Source organism: Pseudophryne corroboree, chromosome 2 (assembly GCF_028390025.1).
Source record: "Pseudophryne corroboree isolate aPseCor3 chromosome 2, aPseCor3.hap2, whole genome shotgun sequence".
NCBI lineage: Eukaryota > Metazoa > Chordata > Amphibia > Anura > Myobatrachidae > Pseudophryne > Pseudophryne corroboree.
The window spans coordinates 544107531-544129112 of record NC_086445.1 but is presented as its reverse complement, the minus strand read 5'-3'; the positions used below and the strand labels follow the sequence as shown (position 1 = coordinate 544129112).

The window sequence follows — 21582 nt, the reverse complement described above, 5'->3', positions numbered from 1 at the left end:
TTTTTTGCAGCGCTGCAATCAGGTCAAAACTTGGCAAAACTGTGCATGCGTATGCACCGCAATGTGCAGGCGCATCGTACGGGTGAAATGCGGATCGGTGCTCGGCGATGGATTTAACGAAGAATCCATTCACACAGCCGATCGCAAGGAGATTGACAGGAAGAGGGCGTTTATGGGTGCCAACTGACCGTTTTCAGGGGGTGGTTGGAAAAACGCAGGCGTGTCCAAGCGTTTGCAGGGCGGGTGTCTGACGTCAATTCCGGGACCAGACAGGCTGAAGTGATCGCAGCGGCTGAGTAACTTCAGGCCTACTCAGAAACTGCACAAAACTTTTTTGTACTGCTTGGCTGCACAAGCGTTCGCACACTTGCAAAGCGAAAATACACTCCCCTGTGGGCGGCGACTATCTGATTGCAGCACTGCAAAAAATAGCTAGCGAGCGGAATGACCCCCACTGTATCTGCCCAAGGCTGGTGCAAGTATCCATGGTGAGAGCGATGATGCTCTGATGGTAGAGTATTTACAACCACCGGAGATTTACACCTTCCATGGCCATTGAAAGTGGTCTTCTCAGGGCTTGCCTGTTCCATCACACACAAGTGCACAAGGGGAGGGCTGAAACTAGAATTTGCATATTTCAGCAGCCGCAAATCCAGAAAGTAGTGAATGCAACTATGTTGACCTCCGAATCAAGGATAATACCTTGTTTATAGTACGAACCACACCCATGTCATAACTCTTATGTAGGTCGTTTGTATTTATATGCAGGAGTTATGAAACTCATTTAGGTAGTCAATGTGAAACGGAATCGGTATCAGCAAATCCTTTTGTACAGTATGCATGATGACGTACATAAATATTGTCACGGACCTCAGGGTAAAACTACTGACCTAGGTACTATTTGTATTATGTATTGCATTTATCAGCGCAAGGCTTGTAACTGGTCTTGAGTTGACTCAGGTGGTTTTATATTATTAGTTTACTAGTACAAATACACGTACATCTATGTAATTAAACAGGTGAGTCTTCAGCTGTCTGTATGGGATACGGTCACGTGACCAGCGCTTGGGATTGTGGCGGTCACCATGCCGACGGCGGGATCCCAAGCGATCAAAAGCACTACAGTCATCATGCTGACTAACAGGGACTACTCCCACTCGTGGGCATCCACAACACCCATAGACTGGGAATAGAACCTGTAGGTTTTATTTCCTTATGAGAGGGCCCTCAATGCAGAGAACGGACTGGATTTTGTGTTTAAATCCTGAATGCCCGATTATAAGACGTGTGATGCCCGAGATGGCACAGGTCTGGCAGAGCAGCATCATTGGGTGCCATTCTGCCAAGCACAACACTGACACAAATGAATTGATGGACCTTAAGGGATGGTAGCCGTCAGGCGTAAGACTGAAGCATTATCCTGGTATACAGATGTATAGGATAAATAATACTTGGAATTATTATCCAAAATGGCGGCATCAACCATGTATTAAGATCATTGGTTTCTGTATTTCCTGCAAATCTAACCTCTGTATTATGTTCATGATTTCTGTAAAGCTTCTTGAGTCCTCCCGGAGAAAAGCATTATATGAATAAAATTATAATTATTGTTATACATAAAGAATACTGGGCAGATGTATTAAGAAGGCATAAGGAAGTGATAAACCAGTGATACTGTAAGTGCAAGGTGATAAACGTATCAGCTGATCAGCTCCTAACTGTTAATTTACATATTGGAGCCTATTGGCTGGTGCGTTTATCACCTTGCACTTATCGCTGGTCTATCACTTCCTTATGCCTTCTCCAGACTGTCACTAATAGCACAAAGTACTGATTCAAAGTAATATACATCCACATACAGATAAATGAATCTATGGGGTACATTATCTAAAGCTTCTAAAAATGAAAAAGTGGTCATGTTGCCCATAGGAACCAATTAGATTCTGTCTATCATTTCTCTCTTGCATCCTAGAAAATGATAGACAGAATTGGATTGGTTGCGACAGACTGTATGGGCAATATCACCACTTTTCAATTTTAGAAGCTTTAAGGGCCCTACACACTTAAAGATTATCTGTCCAATCTGTCTGATTGGAAAGAAAATCTGGCAATGTCTGGGAGCAAATGACAATCAACCATTTGCTCCCAATATCCAGAAAATGGACAGAAATGGTTGTTAAGATCAATTGTTGTAACAAAACAAACTTAACCAATTTGTTTGAAAGTTCATTTCTGTCTGTTGTCCAGTGTTTGAGAGCAAATGGTCAATTGTCATTTACTCCCATACATTACCAGACTTTTGTTCCAACCAGAAAGATTGGACAGATAATCTTTAAGTGTGTAGGGCACTTTAGTAAATATACTCCTGAGACTCCATTTTCAAACTTTGCTCTGTGCAGAGATTAATAGGCCCTACACACTTACAGATTTCACTGCACGATATGAACGTTCTCGTTCATTAATGAATGAGAACTTGTTCATATCATTCAGTGTATAGGCACCAACGATGAAAGATGCGCGGCCCTGCGCTCGTTCATCGTTGGTGCCGGGTCGCTTATACATGCAGGCCAATATGGGCAATCTCGTCCATATTAGCATACAGTGCTATGGAGCCGGGGGGAGTAAAGAAAGTTCACTCCCCCCCCTCACCTCCTGTTCCCCCCGTGCAGCAGATCGCTGAGTGTGTAGGGGGCATAAGAGAAGTGAATTCACCTGGTCAAAGGTTGCTTCACAAACATAACATGTTAGACGTTTAATAACTGAAGTGGCATTTGTGGGATTTTTCCAGATGTGCATATATAGATTGTAATTCAATTTTCCTTGTGTAATTTTTTAGTCAAAAGACCAAATAGAGGGCACTTTTTATTGTTTGGTATGTTAACACATACTTGCGAGCAGGGCCGTAACTAGGGCTGTGCAGAAGGTGCTTAGCCCACAGCGCATTTGCTATTTGAGCGCACCGCCAGCATCCACCTGTGATTGCCATGCCTATGGGAAGGTGAGAGAGCTCCTTGCGCGGGGAGGAGACACTGGACAGCAGGAGGAGAGCAGTGAGCTCGCTGGTCCGAGCTATAGACTTTCACTGACCTCATTTGTGTGGTCCGTCCATACCAGGAGGGCCAGGGAAAGCAATGGCTCCCAGTGAGTAGCGCTACAGGTTGATGGCTGGTACATGTGATGACCCACCTGAAACTTGTGCTTATTGTATAGGACAGCAGCACCTTCCCCAGAAGCTGGGTTGCTCCAGGCAGCATGGGGTCAGGGAGCTGATGGACACAGCACATTGCAGCTTTGTGGTGCAGTGGAGCTGCTGGGTGAAAAGTGCAAACTCTGTGCTTCATGTGATTTGGGCTGCTTTCCTGGTGCCATGGGGTGGTTTGCCCTGCAAGTGCATGGTGACCCTGAGTACATAACTAGGGGAGCTATTCTGTGGTCACGTCCCTTCCCCATGAAACCACACCCCTTCCCTATGAAGTCACACCCCTATATTTTTCGTATGCGCCTTCAGTGCACACCGCTTCTATTTTAAATATTGGAGGGGGGGGGGGGGGAACCAATTCTCTTTCTGATACACAAAAATGTCTAGTTACGGCTCTGCTTGCAAGTGGTAGGCCCAAGTGCAAAATAGGATTTGGACCCCTCCTTCGACATATCCGGTGTTCATAATATGCTACATACTGTAATATGCTGGTAGTGTACCATGTTAGTGTAAATGAGTGTCAAAACAGGGAAAGCAGTGAATGACAGGGGGAGGCAGAGGGTGATAGAGAGAGGTACATGGTGATGCTGCAACCATTTTTGTTCATTTTTCCAGTGTTTAGGAGCAAGCGGTTGATTGTTGTTTGTTCCCAAACATTACCAGATTTTCGATCCAACCAGCCTTTAAGTTGTCTTCTTAGAAAGATATATTTAGATGCGTTTGCAGCTTAAAGGTTCTAATTTAGAATCTGTGAAAAGTGGATGTCTTTTTCTATAACAGATGTACCCTCATGCCAGGCTCGGACTGGCCCATAGGGGTACAGGGGAAACCACTGGTGGGCCCCACCCTCTCAATTATACAGTATGAATATGTTACATTATACTGCACAGGACTATGGTGTATTTTCTACAGTGCATTGATGTTATTAATAGAGATGAGCGGGTTCGGTTTCTCTGAATCCGAACCCGCCAGAACTTCATGTTTTTTTTCACGGGTCCGAGCGACTCGGATCTTCCCGCCTTGCTCGGTTAACCCGAGCGCGCCCGAACGTCATCATGACGCTGTCGGATTCTCGCGAGGCTCGGATTCTATCGCGAGACTCGGATTCTATATAAGGAGCCGCGCGTCGCCGCCATTTTCACACGTGCATTGAGATTGATAGGGAGAGGACGTGGCTGGCGTCCTCTCCGTTTAGAATAGATTAGAGAGACACTTGATTTACTAATTTTGGGGAGCATTAGGAGTACTCAGTACAGTGCAGAGTTTTGCTGATAGTGACCAGTGTCCACCAGTTTTATTTATAATCCGTTCTCTGCCTGAAAAAAGCGATACACAGCACACAGTGACTCAGTCACATACCATATCTGTGTGCACTGCTCAGGCTCAGGCCAGTGTGCTGCATCATCTATTATCTATATATAATATTATATATATCTGTCTGACTGCTCAGCTCACACAGCTTATAATTGTGGGGGAGACTGGGGAGCACTACTGCAGTGCCAGTTATAGGTTATAGCAGGAGCCAGGAGTACATAATATATTATATAGTGAGTGACCACCAGACACACAGTGCAGTTTATTTAATATATCCGTTCTCTGCCTGAAAAAAGCGATACACACAGTGACTCAGTCAGTCACATACCATATCTGTGTGCACTGCTCAGGCTCAGGCCAGTGTGCTGCATCATCTATATATATTATATATCTGTCTGACTGCTCAGCTCACACAGCTTATAATTGTGGGGGAGACTGGGGAGCACTACTGCAGTGCCAGTTATAGGTTATAGCAGGAGCCAGGAGTACATAATATTATATTAAAATTAAACAGTGCACACTTTTGCTGCAGGAGTGCCACTGCCAGTGTGACTAGTGACCAGTGACCTGACCACCAGTATATATAATATTAGTAGTATACTATCTCTTTATCAACCAGTCTATATTAGCAGCAGACACAGTACAGTGCGGTAGTTCACGGCTGTGGCTACCTCTGTGTCGGCACTCGGCAGCCCGTCCATAATTGTATATACCACCTAACCGTGGTTTTTTTTTCTTTCTTTATACATACATACTAGTTACGAGTATACTATCTCTTTATCAACCAGTCTATATATTAGCAGCAGACACAGTACAGTGCGGTAGTTCACGGCTGTGGCTACCTCTGTGTCGGCACTCGGCAGCCCGTCCATAATTGTATATACCACCTAACCGTGGTTTTTTTTTCTTTCTTTATACATACATACTAGTTACGAGTATACTATCTCTTTATCAACCAGTCTATATATTAGCAGCAGACACAGTACAGTGCGGTAGTTCACGGCTGTGGCTACCTCTGTGTCGGCACTCGGCAGCCCGTCCATAATTGTATATACCACCTAACCGTGGTTTTTTTTTTCTTTCTTTATACATACATACTAGTTACGAGTATACTATCTCTTTATCAACCAGTCTATATATTAGCAGCAGACACAGTACAGTGCGGTAGTTCACGGCTGTGGCTACCTCTGTGTCGGCACTCGGCAGCCCGTCCATAATTGTATATACCACCTAACCGTGGTTTTTTTTTCTTTCTTTATACATACATACTAGTTACGAGTATACTATCTCTTTATCAACCAGTCTATATTAGCAGCAGACACAGTACAGTGCGGTAGTTCACGGCTGTGGCTACCTCTGTGTCGGCACTCGGCAGCCCGTCCATAATTGTATATACCACCTAACCGTGGTTTTTTTTTCTTTCTTTATACATACATACTAGTTACGAGTATACTATCTCTTTATCAACCAGTCTATATATTAGCAGCAGACACAGTACAGTGCGGTAGTTCACGGCTGTGGCTACCTCTGTGTCGGCACTCGGCAGCCCGTCCATAATTGTATATACCACCTAACCGTGGTTTTTTTTTCTTTCTTTATACATACATACTAGTTACGAGTATACTATCTCTTTATCAACCAGTCTATATATTAGCAGCAGACACAGTACAGTGCGGTAGTTCACGGCTGTGGCAACCTCTGTGTCGGCACTCGGCAGCCCGTCCATAATTGTATATACCACCTAACCGTGGTTTTTTTTTCTTTCTTTATACATACATACTAGTTACGAGTATACTATCTCTTTATCAACCAGTCTATATATTAGCAGCAGACACAGTACAGTGTGGTAGTTCACGGCTGTGGCTACCTCTGTGTCGGCACTCGGCAGCCCGTCCATAATTGTATATACCACCTAACCGTGGTTTTTTTTTCTTTCTTTATACATACATACTAGTTACGAGTATACTATCTCTTTATCAACCAGTCTATATATTAGCAGCAGACACAGTACAGTGCGGTAGTTCACGGCTGTGGCTACCTCTGTGTCGGCACTCGGCAGCCCGTCCATAATTGTATATACCACCTAACCGTGGTTTTTTTTTCTTTCTTTATACATACATACTAGTTACGAGTATACTATCTCTTTATCAACCAGTCTATATATTAGCAGCAGACACAGTACAGTGCGGTAGTTCACGGCTGTGGCTACCTCTGTGTCGGCACTCGGCAGCCCGTCCATAATTGTATATACCACCTAACCGTGGTTTTTTTTTCTTTCTTTATACATACATACTAGTTACGAGTATACTATCTCTTTATCAACCAGTCTATATATTAGCAGCAGACACAGTACAGTGCGGTAGTTCACGGCTGTGGCTACCTCTGTGTCGGCACTCGGCAGCCCGTCCATAATTGTATACTAGTATCCAATCCATCCATCTCCATTGTTTACCTGAGGTGCCTTTTAGTTGTGCCTATTAAAATATGGAGAACAAAAATGTTGAGGTTCCAAAATTAGGGAAAGATCAAGATCCACTTCCACCTCGTGCTGAAGCTGCTGCCACTAGTCATGGCCGAGACGATGAAATGCCAGCAACGTCGTCTGCCAAGGCCGATGCCCAATGTCATAGTACAGAGCATGTCAAATCCAAAACACCAAATATCAGTAAAAAAAGGACTCCAAAACCTAAAATAAAATTGTCGGAGGAGAAGCGTAAACTTGCCAATATGCCATTTACCACACGGAGTGGCAAGGAACGGCTGAGGCCCTGGCCTATGTTCATGGCTAGTGGTTCAGCTTCACATGAGGATGGAAGCACTCAGCCTCTCGCTAGAAAAATGAAAAGACTCAAGCTGGCAAAAGCAGCACAGCAAAGAACTGTGCATTCTTCGAAATCCCAAATCCACAAGGAGAGTCCAATTGTGTCGGTTGCGATGCCTGACCTTCCCAACACTGGACGTGAAGAGCATGCGCCTTCCACCATTTGCACGCCCCCTGCAAGTGCTGGAAGGAGCACCCGCAGTCCAGTTCCTGATAGTCAGATTGAAGATGTCAGTGTTGAAGTACACCAGGATGAGGAGGATATGGGTGTTGCTGGCGCTGGGGAGGAAATTGACCAGGAGGATTCTGATGGTGAGGTGGTTTGTTTAAGTCAGGCACCCGGGGAGACACCTGTTGTCCGTGGGAGGAATATTGCCGTTGACATGCCAGGTGAAAATACCAAAAAAATCAGCTCTTCGGTGTGGAGGTATTTCACCAGAAATGCGGACAACAGGTGTCAAGCCGTGTGTTCCCTTTGTCAAGCTGTAATAAGTAGGGGTAAGGACGTTAACCACCTCGGAACATCCTCCCTTATACGTCACCTGCAGCGCATTCATAATAAGTCAGTGACAAGTTCAAAAACTTTGGGTGACAGCGGAAGCAGTCCACTGACCAGTAAATCCCTTCCTCTTGTAACCAAGCTCACGCAAACCACCCCACCAACTCCCTCAGTGTCAATTTCCTCCTTCCCCAGGAATGCCAATAGTCCTGCAGGCCATGTCACTGGCAATTCTGACGAGTCCTCTCCTGCCTGGGATTCCTCCGATGCATCCTTGCGTGTAACGCCTACTGCTGCTGGCGCTGCTGTTGTTGCCGCTGGGAGTCGATGGTCATCCCAGAGGGGAAGTCGTAAGCCCACTTGTACTACTTCCAGTAAGCAATTGACTGTTCAACAGTCCTTTGCGAGGAAGATGAAATATCACAGCAGTCATCCTACTGCAAAGCGGATAACTGAGTCCTTGACAACTATGTTGGTGTTAGACGTGCGTCCGGTATCCGCCGTTAGTTCACAGGGAACTAGACAATTTATTGAGGCAGTGTGCCCCCGTTACCAAATACCATCTAGGTTCCACTTCTCTAGGCAGGCGATACCGAGAATGTACACGGACGTCAGAAAAAGACTCACCAGTGTCCTAAAAAATGCAGTTGTACCCAATGTCCACTTAACCACGGACATGTGGACAAGTGGAGCAGGGCAGGGTCAGGACTATATGACTGTGACAGCCCACTGGGTAGATGTATGGACTCCCGCCGCAAGAACAGCAGCGGCGGCACCAGTAGCAGCATCTCGCAAACGCCAACTCTTTCCTAGGCAGGCTACGCTTTGTATCACCGCTTTCCAGAATACGCACACAGCTGAAAACCTCTTACGGCAACTGAGGAAGATCATCGCGGAATGGCTTACCCCAATTGGACTCTCCTGTGGATTTGTGGCATCGGACAACGCCAGCAATATTGTGTGTGCATTAAATATGGGCAAATTCCAGCACGTCCCATGTTTTGCACATACCTTGAATTTGGTGGTGCAGAATTTTTTAAAAAACGACAGGGGCGTGCAAGAGATGCTGTCGGTGGCCAGAAAAATTGCGGGACACTTTCGGCGTACAGGCACCACGTACAGAAGACTGGAGCACCACCAAAAACTACTGAACCTGCCCTGCCATCATCTGAAGCAAGAAGTGGTAACGAGGTGGAATTCAACCCTCTATATGCTTCAGAGGTTGGAGGAGCAGCAAAAGGCCATTCAAGCCTATACAATTGAGCACGATATAGTAGGTGGAATGCACCTGTCTCAAGTGCAGTGGAGAATGATTTCAACGTTGTGCAAGGTTCTGATGCCCTTTGAACTTGCCACACGTGAAGTCAGTTCAGACACTGCCAGCCTGAGTCAGGTCATTCCCCTCATCAGGCTTTTGCAGAAGAAGCTGGAGGCATTGAAGAAGGAGCTAAAAGGGAGCGATTCCGCTAGGCATGTGGGACTTGTGGATGCAGCCCTTAATTCGCTTAACAAGGATTCACGGGTGGTCAATCTGTTGAAATCAGAGCACTACATTTTGGCCACCGTGCTCGATCCTAGATTTAAAGCCTACCTTGGATCTCTCTTTCCGGCAGACACAGGTCTGCTGGGGTTGAAAGACCTGCTGGTGACAAAATTGTCAAGTCAAGCGGAACGCGACCTGTCAACATCTCCTCCTTCACATTCTCCCGCAACTGGGGGTGCGAGGAAAAGGCTCAGAATTCCGAGCCCACCCGCTGGCGGTGATGCAGGGCAGTCTGGAGCGACAGCTGATGCTGACATCTGGTCCGGACTGAAGGACCTGACAACGATTACGGACATGTCGTCTACTGTCACTGCATATGATTCTCTCAACATTGATAGAATGGTGGAGGATTATATGAGTGACCGCATCCAAGTAGGCACGTCACACAGTCCGTACTTATACTGGCAGGAAAAAGAGGCAATTTGGAGGCCCTTGCACAAACTGGCTTTATTCTACCTAAGTTGCCCTCCCACAAGTGTGTACTCCGAAAGAGTGTTTAGTGCCGCCGCTCACCTTGTCAGCAATCGGCGTACGAGGTTACATCCAGAAAATGTGGAGAAGATGATGTTCATTAAAATGAATTATAATCAATTCCTCCGCGGAGACATTGACCAGCAGCAATTGCCTCCACAAAGTACACAGGGAGCTGAGATGGTGGATTCCAGTGGGGACGAATTGATAATCTGTGAGGAGGGGGATGTACACGGTGATATATCGGAGGGTGAAGATGAGGTGGACATCTTGCCTCTGTAGAGCCAGTTTGTGCAAGGAGAGATTAATTGCTTCTTTTTTGGGGGGGGTCCAAACCAACCCGTCATATCAGTCACAGTCGTGTGGCAGACCCTGTCACTGAAATGATGGGTTGGTTAAAGTGTGCATGTCCTGTTTTGTTTATACAACATAAGGGTGGGTGGGAGGGCCCAAGGACAATTCCATCTTGCACCTCTTTTTTCTTTTCTTTTTCTTTGCATCATGTGCTGATTGGGGAGGGTTTTTTGGAAGGGACATCCTGCGTGACACTGCAGTGCCACTCCTAGATGGGCCCGGTGTTTGTGTCGGCCACTAGGGTCGCTAATCTTACTCACACAGTCAGCTACCTCATTGCGCCTCTTTTTTTCTTTGCGTCATGTGCTGTTTGGGGAGGGTTTTTTGGAAGGGACATCCTGCGTGACACTGCAGTGCCACTCCTAGATGGGCCCGGTGTTTGTGTCGGCCACTAGGGTCGCTAATCTTACTCACACAGCTACCTCATTGCGCCTCTTTTTTTCTTTGCGTCATGTGCTGTTTGGGGAGGGTTTTTTGGAAGGGACATCCTGCGTGACACTGCAGTGCCACTCCTAGATGGGCCCGGTGTTTGTGTCGGCCACTAGGGTCGCTAATCTTACTCACACAGCTACCTCATTGCGCCTCTTTTTTTCTTTGCGTCATGTGCTGTTTGGGGAGGGTTTTTTGGAAGGGACATCCTGCGTGACACTGCAGTGCCACTCCTAGATGGGCCCGGTGTTTGTGTCGGCCACTAGGGTCGCTAATCTTACTCACACAGCTACCTCATTGCGCCTCTTTTTTTCTTTGCGTCATGTGCTGTTTGGGGAGGGTTTTTTGGAAGGGACATCCTGCGTGACACTGCAGTGCCACTCCTAGATGGGCCCGGTGTTTGTGTCGGCCACTAGGGTCGCTTATCTTACTCACACAGCGACCTCGGTGCAAATTTTAGGACTAAAAATAATATTGTGAGGTGTGAGGTATTCAGAATAGACTGAAAATGAGTGGAAATTATGGTTTTTGAGGTTAATAATACTTTGGGATCAAAATGACCCCCAAATTCTATGATTTAAGCTGTTTTTTAGTGTTTTTTGAAAAAAACACCCGAATCCAAAACACACCCGAATCCGACAAAAAAAATTCGGTGAGGTTTTGCCAAAACGCGTTCGAACCCAAAACACGGCCGCGGAACCGAACCCAAAACCAAAACACAAAACCCGAAAAATTTCAGGCGCTCATCTCTAGTTATTAATCTGGTACATTATCATGCATGCACTAGCAGTATTTACTATATATATTATTTATCAAGGGGCCCAGACCATGCACTAATGGTTTGCCAAGCCTCTAAGAATGGGCCCCTACCACTGCATTTCCCTGGTGGGCCCTTCATGCCCCAGTCCGACACTGCCTCATGCACCAAGCCTCAACAGACCAAACAGTGGGGCATATGTATTAACCTGTAGAAGGCATAAGGAAGTGATAAACCAGTGATATGTGCAAAGTGATAAATGCACCAGCCAATCAGCTCCTGTTAATTTACATATTGGAGCTGATTGGCTGGTACGTTTATCACCTTGCACATATCACTGGTTTATCACTTCCTTATGTCTTGTACAGGTTAATACATCTACCCCCATGTGAGACGACTGCGATGACTGAGCCGCGCTGAGCTGTATAGCGTAGTGACTGTTTCTTTCAATTTCATCTTATCCGGATTGCAGATGCTGCAAAATATCATTCACACTATTATACTGGGCTGCAAGTTTCACCACACAGGAATTAGTTATAAAAGCATACAAAGTTGTAAATGAAGCACAATGGAACTTGGTGTGAAAAAAAATAAAATTAAAATAATGTATGACCTTGCATCGTTGCACTTCGTATACAGATTCAGACTCAAAGGTATAAATGTCGTACATAAAATGAATCAGTGCGTTATGACTACATATTGTACTGTAGTTTTTATCACTTCCAGTTGTTTTTAATAGTGCGAAGATGCAGATTTTGAGCAAATAAGACCCTCAGCACGGCCGAGTCACATGGGACCTGGTGCACTGAGAGGGGCTGTTTGGTGTGACTGCAGCAATGGTGTATGAGGACACACCTGTATGACGGGGACTACTAATTACAACTCAATGGATACAAGATGGAGTCCAATGTGGACTCGTATTATGCAAATGTATACATGTTTTTTTGTTTAAAATAAAGAAATCTCTGTCAAATCTGAGTCAGTCAAATTCACTTACACGTGAATCAGGGAAGTAAAAAATCACCAAGGTGGGCACTGAGCTAGTTACAGTGTATCACGTCTTCAAGACTACAGAGAGACACAATCATATTATCATCAGGACATCATTCACAGACCCTCAAAGGGTTTGTCTGTTCTCAAGTGTTACATGCTGGGAAATCGTATGTATGTATGTATGTATGTATGTATGTATGTATGTATGTATGTATGTATGTATGTATATATATATATATATATATATATATACTGTATTTGAGGGGGGGGGGGGGCATAGCATATGCTGCCTTCATTGTGTTCCAATAGAAGTGGGTACTATTCTATATATTAAAAGGCTAACGTTACCGCTCACCTCTATGGGGGGAACTTCAAGTGTTTTGCGCGCCAGCAGCAACTAGATGGTGCCCGATGGAGCAATTCAAGTGTTGCTCAGTTTGGGTGTGCAGAGCCAAACTGAAAAACCTGCTCCAAACCCATTAATTGTAATTTTTTTTAGTAACATACATTGCATTTCCCATACTTATAATGGGAAATGCGATGTGGCCAAATTTTTTAAAAAAAAAGTAAAAAACAAACAAACCCTGCAGTGTGCCATGTGAAAATCACAGGGCAGCACTGTGATCTGCAGCCTATGCCCAGCATTCTCTGCCCCCTGGCAAAGAAAGCTGTGCGGGGACCGGGCTCCGGTGATCAGCTATGTGTGTCCAGTGGACACACAAGCTGATTACTGCTTAAAAAAATGAAAATAAAAAAATATAAAAAAAGTTTAAAAAAAAAACAAAAACCCATACTTACCAGTCCAGGGAGAGGGTGATCGGTGCTCCTGTGCGGTGCCGGGTCCTCCATGTGCTGCGCTGTGGCCCCAGTGCAGTAAAATGACGCTGCAAAGCGGCAGTGCACTCAACAGCACCGGGGGTCTCAGAAGCGCACAGGATTCGGCTCCATGGACTGGTGAGTATATTCATTATGCACAGGGAGGTACGCGGCACGTGGGGGGGGGGGAGGGGGGCGTAAGTTCAGTTGCAGTGTGAATATGAGCGATTTTATCACCTCATAGCCGCATCGTTGGATGCAGGTGGTGATAAATAGGTCCCTAAGACCGAGTTCAGTTTATTAATTCTGGCTTAGATACATGTGCTCAGCAGAGCCGGTAATAGCCCTTGTGACGCCCCGGGCGAATATAGGGGTGTGGCTTCATAATGGGGCATGGTCAGTTATGCCCCCCGTAGAGTTATGCCCCCGTTTGTACCCCCAGTAGAGGTGTGCCCCTTACAAAAAAAAAAGTTTAATTAAGACTCACCATCCCCGCTCCTGATTCCCGACCACTGCTGCCCTCCGTCTCTGGCCGCCGGCGCCGCTCCTCCTCTGATCTATGGGAGAGACGTCATGACGTCTCTCCCATAGCACAGTATAGACACTAGACATCAATCATGACCCCTAGTGTCTATGTGCCACTCCCACAATGCCGTGCGGTGCGCTATGACTTCATCGTGCACCACATAGCATCACCGCACTGCACAGCATCTACCGAGGACCGGGGGCACCAGTAGCGGATCTTGCTATGGCGGTGGCGCCCTCCGGAAGGTGGCACCCCGGGCAAAAATCCTGCGTGCCCGTAGCAAGATCCGCTACTGGTGCTCAGCAACTGTGTCCCTGAACACTTCTTAAAAATATCATCAAATAAATGTGTAAATACATTTTTATCACTCAAAGACCATTCACAAAGCTCATGAAGACGAACTTTTCAAACTTTAAATATATGTTTACTGAGGGCCTAATGTAGAGTCTGACACAATTCATCCGCACCATATACTGTATATGCGAAATATGTGCATCACAAAAATTATTTGCCAATTGATTTGACGTATCTTAATATACTGTATGCGCAACACAGCTTAACGTGTTAGATGTTTCTGCATGACGATACAGTCAAAGGATTTGGGTTGGGTATGCCGGCTGCCGGGATCCTGGCAGTCAGTATACCTGCGTCGGGATCAAGGCCGTCAGTATGCCAGCAGGGGGGAGCGCAACAAAGCCCCTTGCGGGCACCCATGAGTGGGAATAGCCCCTGTAAATCGGCATTCCTTCTGTTGCAAATTTCTAGCCGCTGGATTCTGGCGTCAGTCCCTGACTGCCGGCATCCTGACAGCTGGCAACGTGCCTTCATCCCATTTAAAGCATAGCAAACTTTAGCTTCATGCTAAATACAGTAGGCTGTGGTTGTGTCCCACTATATCAGGAAGACCCCATATTATCCCAATGTTACCAGTCTAGCCAGTCATAGTCCGATGTTGGTAGTGACTTTCTACAGAGCACCCATTGTTTATCCCCTTGCATTAGCAGCAACCTGGCTATAAGCTCTGGTGTTTAGTTCACTTTCTTTTAGGGGGGAATGATTAATTTATTTTACAACTTTCTTATACACCGCAAAGGTCCTTGCAGATAATGATCATCATCAATGAATCAATGCTTCCATCAAGCACTACTAACTAAAAGCCTAACCTGAAGGTAGTACAGTACCTTGTATTATATTTGTGGCAACACAAACCAATACTATATAACCACAATCAACAGTTATTTGAAACTACTGTAGGTTTCTGCTACAGCGTCATCTCCGTCAGGGCGAGGTGTGAGACAATTTTAGGTTTCCTATCAGTCATACAGATGGGCTTCTTATAGAACAACTGGCTGGAAAATGCACTTGTGGTTTTAGAATAGACAGCTGAATATTAATACTACAATAAAGTTTTAAAATGTTATTAAAACACACAAAACTACCTGAAATACTGTATATTAAAAACGTAGTAACAGTTACTGCAAAAAAAGACATTAAGGTTCATTAATAAACCATTAAAAAAATGCAAAGCAATTTATACACGTGTTCCTACTTGTCTGTGTAGGGGTTCAGGTTGCATGCCTGCTGTACTTGTCTGTAATTCATTCTGTGCCTGTGCTTCCTGTCTGAATGCTGGCATGCCAGGTGAAAGTCTAATCTTCCACCATGTTAGAAACTATCTTTATCAATTTAAACTTTTCTAATTTTCTCCTGAAGTATTGCTTGATTTACCGTAGCATCATGGATTAAATTGATCCTGACTGCGTGGGGAAAAAAAATATTCTTATTACAGTACATTTGGCACTTTTGTGTGTTTGAGCCTTTTGATTGCATTAGTTAAATGTGCTTAGACTGACATGTCATTTTCTGCAAAAGTATGGGGACATGGCTGGGTGTATGTTATCTGGCTCCTAGGGAAATCTCTGATAGGGAGGAAAAGGGCCTATTTCTAAGCCTGATTTAGGCAGGGATTTACTTTTTCATATGTACTATAGCCAGACCGCCGGGTATTCGGTGTGAAGGGTAATGCCAGCAGTTTGCCCTGTCTGGTGCATGTACACATGCACAGGTCCCATCCTGCGTGTGCGCAGCCAATGTATTCGCATTGGCTGCGAACACCTCTTCCTGATTGACAGTGGGTGGGGGCGGCCACAGACCATTTTGGGGTGGCTGCTCAGGAAAAAAGGGGAGAGGGGGCGTCTGTGTGACATCACATGCAGCTGTTCCGATGGAAAAAATGGCAGCGGGCCGCCTGCCTTCACAGCCGGGCAGCGGAGGCAAGGGTCAGCCAAAGTGGGTGCCCTGTGATGGGCGGCCCCTAGCATGCGAAAGAAAGGATTGCAGATTTTGCGTTTTAGCATTATCTGCAATTCAACCTGAATGAGCCCTGTGATTATGCCAGCCCTGTGAACGCCCTTTTTCACAGTATTTTAGTTAAAAAAAAAGGCGGTAAGAAATATGCCCCATAGTCTGAATACATTTTTAAGCAGACGGCTGAATGCTTACCCCGTCCTCTGTTAGGAGACAGGTAAGCATCCTTATGTCAGATTAAATGCTGTATTTACCAATTTCCTGCCCAGGTAACTGCAGTCTCCTGCTGACTAGATTCCATAATTGAATGCACATTTTAATAAAACTACACTGGAGAACCCTTCTGGTTTCCCGAGTAGAGTTAACAGTCTGCTGATCTTTGTAGGTCAGACTGCTGATCTTTGTAGGGCAGACTTATAACCGATAATCAAAAGAAAACATCACTTGCAATATGTCCTAATATACCCAGAACATTACAGAACCCATAACAGGTTTCACTGCGAACAAGTAGCAACGTGATTTCCTATGTACAGGTTCTCAGGGGCTGCAGTAGTTACTTGCTTGCCAGTAGAAAGTCTCTTGCAATATGTAAACACAATGGCCCTCATTCCGAGTCGTTCGCTCGGTAATTTTCTTCGCATCGCAGCGTTTTTCTGCTTAGTACGCATGCGCAATGTTCGCACTGCGACTGCGCCAAGTAATTTTGCTATGAAGATAGTTTTTTTACTCACGGCTTTTTCTTCGCTCCGGTGATCGTAATGTGATTGACAGGAAATGGGTGTTACTGGGCGGAAACACAGCGTTTTATGGGCGTGTGGATGAAAACGCTACCGTTTCCGGTAAAAACGCAGGAGTGGCTGGAGAAACGGAGGAGTGTCTGGGCGAACGCTGGGTGTGTTTGTGACGTCAAACCAGGAACGACAAGCACTGAACTGATCGCAGATGCCGAGTAAGTCTGAAGCTACTCTGAAACTGCTAAGTAGTTTGTAATCGCAATATTGCGAATACATCGTTCGCAATTTTAAGAAGCTAAGATTCACTCCCAGTAGGCGGCGGCTTAGCGTGTGTAACTCTGCTAAAATCGCCTTGCGAGCGAACAACTCGGAATGAGGGCCAATGAGCCTGATGCAAAGTTACAAGTTAGTTGGGAGAACATACTGTAGCTGAAAGAATTGTGCATGGAAGAAGTGTTGCCTGGCTTACTATAGTCATCATTATCACTGCAGACTACACTCTACTAATAGCAGTATCTATGGGGTCGATTCTATTCGGCAACTAATGAATAGCGCCGGGAATTAGCTCCCGACGCTATTCAATTCAGCAACTAGTTACGTCGGCGATGGCCCGTTCTCGCCGACAAAACAGGTTGAATTGTCGGGAGAACGGGCATTCTCCGACTTAACTCTACGGCGCGAGGCAGATTCCCGACAGAATCAGCCTCGCGCCGGCCGCGAGGCAGCACTTTTGTCGGGTTTTTTCTCTCATCCCCCGGGGATGAGAGAAGAATTCCCGACAATTGCAGGTAATTAGTTGCTGAATTGAATAGCGTCGGGAGCTAATTCCCGGCGCTATTCATTAGTTGCCGAATAGAATCGACCCCTATGCCTCCAAACAGGGGTATTACATCCAGCTCTGCATACCCACATATACTGTAGGCTCAACAGTGTTAACTAACTTTGCCAACATAAGAATGCTCAGATATTACTCAGTTCAACATCTTGGGTCGCAGGCGTAGATGTGTTAGCAATGCATACAACTCTGCATTTGCCTGCACTTGCCAATTTCTGAGCATGCGCAGAGCGAAATCACACATGATACACTGCGCAATAGGGCATGCATTTAATTCTGTATCAGTCCAAATAGCCTATATGCAGCAATTAATGTCTATGTGTTTGTAAAGTAACATTAAGAATACATTAAGGGTCTGATTCTGAGTTGGATGCAAGTGCAAAAAAACAGTCGCATCGAGGATACCCCACTGACTGCACATTGGGACTGCAAATGCAGCGGAAGCATCCCAACATAAAATTAACTTATCTAGGCAGATTCGCGGAACAGATGCATCTCCTTGGAATGTCACGGTTATGTAGCCAAACTGCCGTACTTGTTTGAGGCATCCAGATGTAGATGGGATACATGATGGATTTTTTGCACTCAACATGGGTTGGGTACACTTACTGATGGAAAAACAGTGGGTGAACCAACTCGTATGGATGCTCAGAGTGATACACGCATGAGCATGAATCAGTAAGTAGGCTGGCATGACTATATGTAAAAGCAAATGCAAATGACTCCAACACATTATCAGACCCTAAATGTGTAGTTGTGATGCTCATAATGAAGCAACTTTGATACAGTAACGGGTTGTTGTAGCAAGAGGTGAAGACGTGGACCAATGGAGAAGTTGCCCTTAACAACCAATCAGCTTTGACAAAGCATTTATCAAATACAGTCTATGAAATAATAGGTAGATGCTGATTGGTTGCCTTGGGCAACTTCTCCACAGGTCCACTTCTTCACTTCTTTCACTGTTTGATACATAAACCTTAGTATTTTTGGTTAAAGAAGAAAATAATGTAGCTTATTAAGAGGGTAAATTAAATTAAAATGGGTAGAAAGAAGGTTTATTATATATTAGACAGCTACTGTATGAAAACACAGAATAAGGATAGGCATCATTATATACTGTAAGTATCCAAATAGGCTGGTCAGACATATAAATATGAGTATGAGTCCTGCATTTCATCCCAAGACCCAAGTATCAGGGTCACTGTCAAATATGATCAAACACTTGTTCCCTCAGGTCAAATTTGCATACACTATATAGCTTCACTGGGGCCTGGTAGTGTGATGAGAAGACGATCGCACACAAACAAGCCTGTAGCAATCATCTTCCAACTGTATACTGTATGAGGATAATATTTATACTATTTTGAACATTATTGGGAGGCATTTTGGAGCCACACATTTTTCCGGGATGTAGTTATGTGACCGGCGGTCAGGAGACCGACAGTCATATTACCTCCCACTATATCCAGCCCCCACACAGTCCCAACAGTCAGCATGCCGACCAACAGGGACTTTCCCCACTCGTGGGTATCAACGTCACCCATAGAGTGGGAATAGAACCTGTGGCAACCCCAGATCACCACAGAGCCCGCAGTGTGGCGAGCGCAGTGATCCCGCAATATATACCCATTTTTCTAATACCCAAGAATGCTGCTGATATTAGAGCATGTACAGCCGTTCTTATGTACCCCAGTAATTAAGTTTATATATCATTCCAAGCTGCCACTGTTAGGTAAAAATCTGATTGACAATGTGCCTCCATTAACAACCAAAAGCATTTGGTTTGGGCCTTTTAAATATATTATAGTAATGTATTATAGTAATTGAAGGTCTATGTTTTTTTTTTACTGCTCTGAGGTTTTGAAGCTGTGTATACTGTAGGTATATACACGCACCCCTTTTGCACTTCAAAAAAGGTTTATGCTTTCAGTTTCGCAACATGTTACTTTCACTAATTTCTTCAGAAACACTGAATAGCAATGAAGATACGGATGGTGTAATGGTTAGCATTACTGCCTCACAGCACTGAGATCATGTTCGATTCCCACCATGGCCCAACTGTGTGGAGTTTGTATATTCTCCCCGTACTTGCGTGGGTTTCCTACGGGTACTCCGGTTTCCTCCCACAATCCAAAAATATACTGGTAGGTTAATTGGATCCCAACAAAAAATTAACCCTAGCATGAATGTGTGTGCATGTACATGTGGTAGGGAATATAGATTGTAAGCTCCACTGGGGCCAGGGACTGATGTGAATGGCCAAATATTCTCTGGAAAGCGCTGTGCGCTATATAAATAACTGGTATTAAATAATAATAATAATAATAATAATAATAATTAGTATTATCTCTACAGCTCTTTCTCACTCCCTTGTTACTTTCTTGTGTATTTTTTAATCTCATCTTTTTTATTTTGTCTATTATATACTTCTCTTTCTTCTATTTTGCTCTCTGCTACTCTAAAATAGTTTATTTTATTGCAGCATTTTAGTTACGTTTCCTGTAACTTGTCATAAAAGGTCCTGCAAAACGTACTTATGTCTGTACAGTTATACACACTATACAAATGTAATCCTTAAATAACATACCTGGTACAAGTCCGACAACGCAACCAATAAGCAGAAGTGTCCATATAAGCTGGGCAGACATTGCTACGTTACAATCGCCGTGAACAAAACCATGTTTTTCTGTCAGGTTTTCCTGACTGACTAAGTAACCAGGCAGCACCTGTATCACCCACGTATTCCAAACCCGCCCATCGGGGAAGTCCATCTGGGAGTGTACTATACTCTGCATATAACCCTTTCCTCTCAGGATCTTACACCCAGCAATGCTATGATGTCTGGTTATTAAAACAGACTATACAAGTTAATGTTGTCAAAATAATTTTGCAGGTAATACCTGTATGCCCTGAAATAAGCAATAGAAGCACTACACTATTCAGAAAAAACAACTATTATTTATTAGATCCTGAGATACAAATGTTTTACATGTTTTATCTATGCTTTGTTTCTGTGCGAACAGTCCCCACTTGAAATATGTACTTTGCCCACCTCTAATTCCAGGAGAGATTTGGGGGGTGGGTTCAAGTAGCCAGGATAAATTACTGTGTGCTAATTGATCTGGCAGGGCTATTCAATTATAACCTGCAATCACCCCTACAGGCTGCAGTTAACATTTATTTCTGTTGGAGCCTTTTCAGGTAAATTACTGCACAAGGAAAAGGAGCTGTAATTGAATATTCCCAGGCAATAAAGCCAGCCTTTTCTTGGTGCGGGAATTTACCACATGTAATTGAATTCGGCCTTTGGCCATTTTAAAACTCCTACTACCCCCTTTGTCTCTCCCCCTCTAATTTTAAGGGATGGACACCCCAGATTATATATATATATATATATATATATATATATATGTAGACGATAAACTCCGGCACTCCAGTCCTCCCCCTCAGGGTGTACCTCGCTCCGGTGTCTTCCCCAGGGAACCTATCCCTGACATGTACCAATAGCAAAAATCAGAGGCGGCACTCAGAGACTTTGTAATCAGTGAAAAGCTGTATTAGTGAGGTCAACGTTTCGGGGACCACCTCCCCGTCTTCAGGACAAACACACAGTGACAATAGTGAACAATAAATACACACTTACCCCCCTCCTCTTTCTGATCTCCCCGCCAGCGTCCGCCGCAGCCACGCCAGCCGCACTTCCTGTCCGGTATTCTGTGTATGACGTCTAGGGCAGAAGTGACGCATCGTTATTCCGTGGGCCGCGTGACCATGGCAACGCTGGGGGGGAAAGAGAAAAAGTGAACACTTAAACATCCACTTTACATGATCACAATAAAATCGTGCTTCTTATACATAGTTAAAACTATGGCAGTTAACAGCTAGCTGCCTTGTTGTGTTGAATTGAACTATAATATATATTCAAAAAAATACATTTAAAACTTACATTTGGTAAAAAATACAATTCATCTAAATGTTGATCGA

General features: G+C 44.7%; 1 protein-coding gene across 1 annotated transcript in view; it reads right to left on the bottom strand.

Annotated features, from left to right (window-relative positions):
• Positions 1 to 20329, bottom strand: part of IFNLR1 (interferon lambda receptor 1) — a 103430-nt gene extending 83101 nt beyond the window's left edge. The window contains exon 1 of the mRNA XM_063957185.1: positions 20186 to 20329. Coding sequence (XP_063813255.1) covers positions 20186 to 20246 — 61 coding nt within the window. The 5' untranslated portion in view covers positions 20247 to 20329. The remainder of the gene's footprint in view (positions 1 to 20185) is intronic.
• Between the last annotated feature and the right edge of the window lie 1253 nt (positions 20330 to 21582).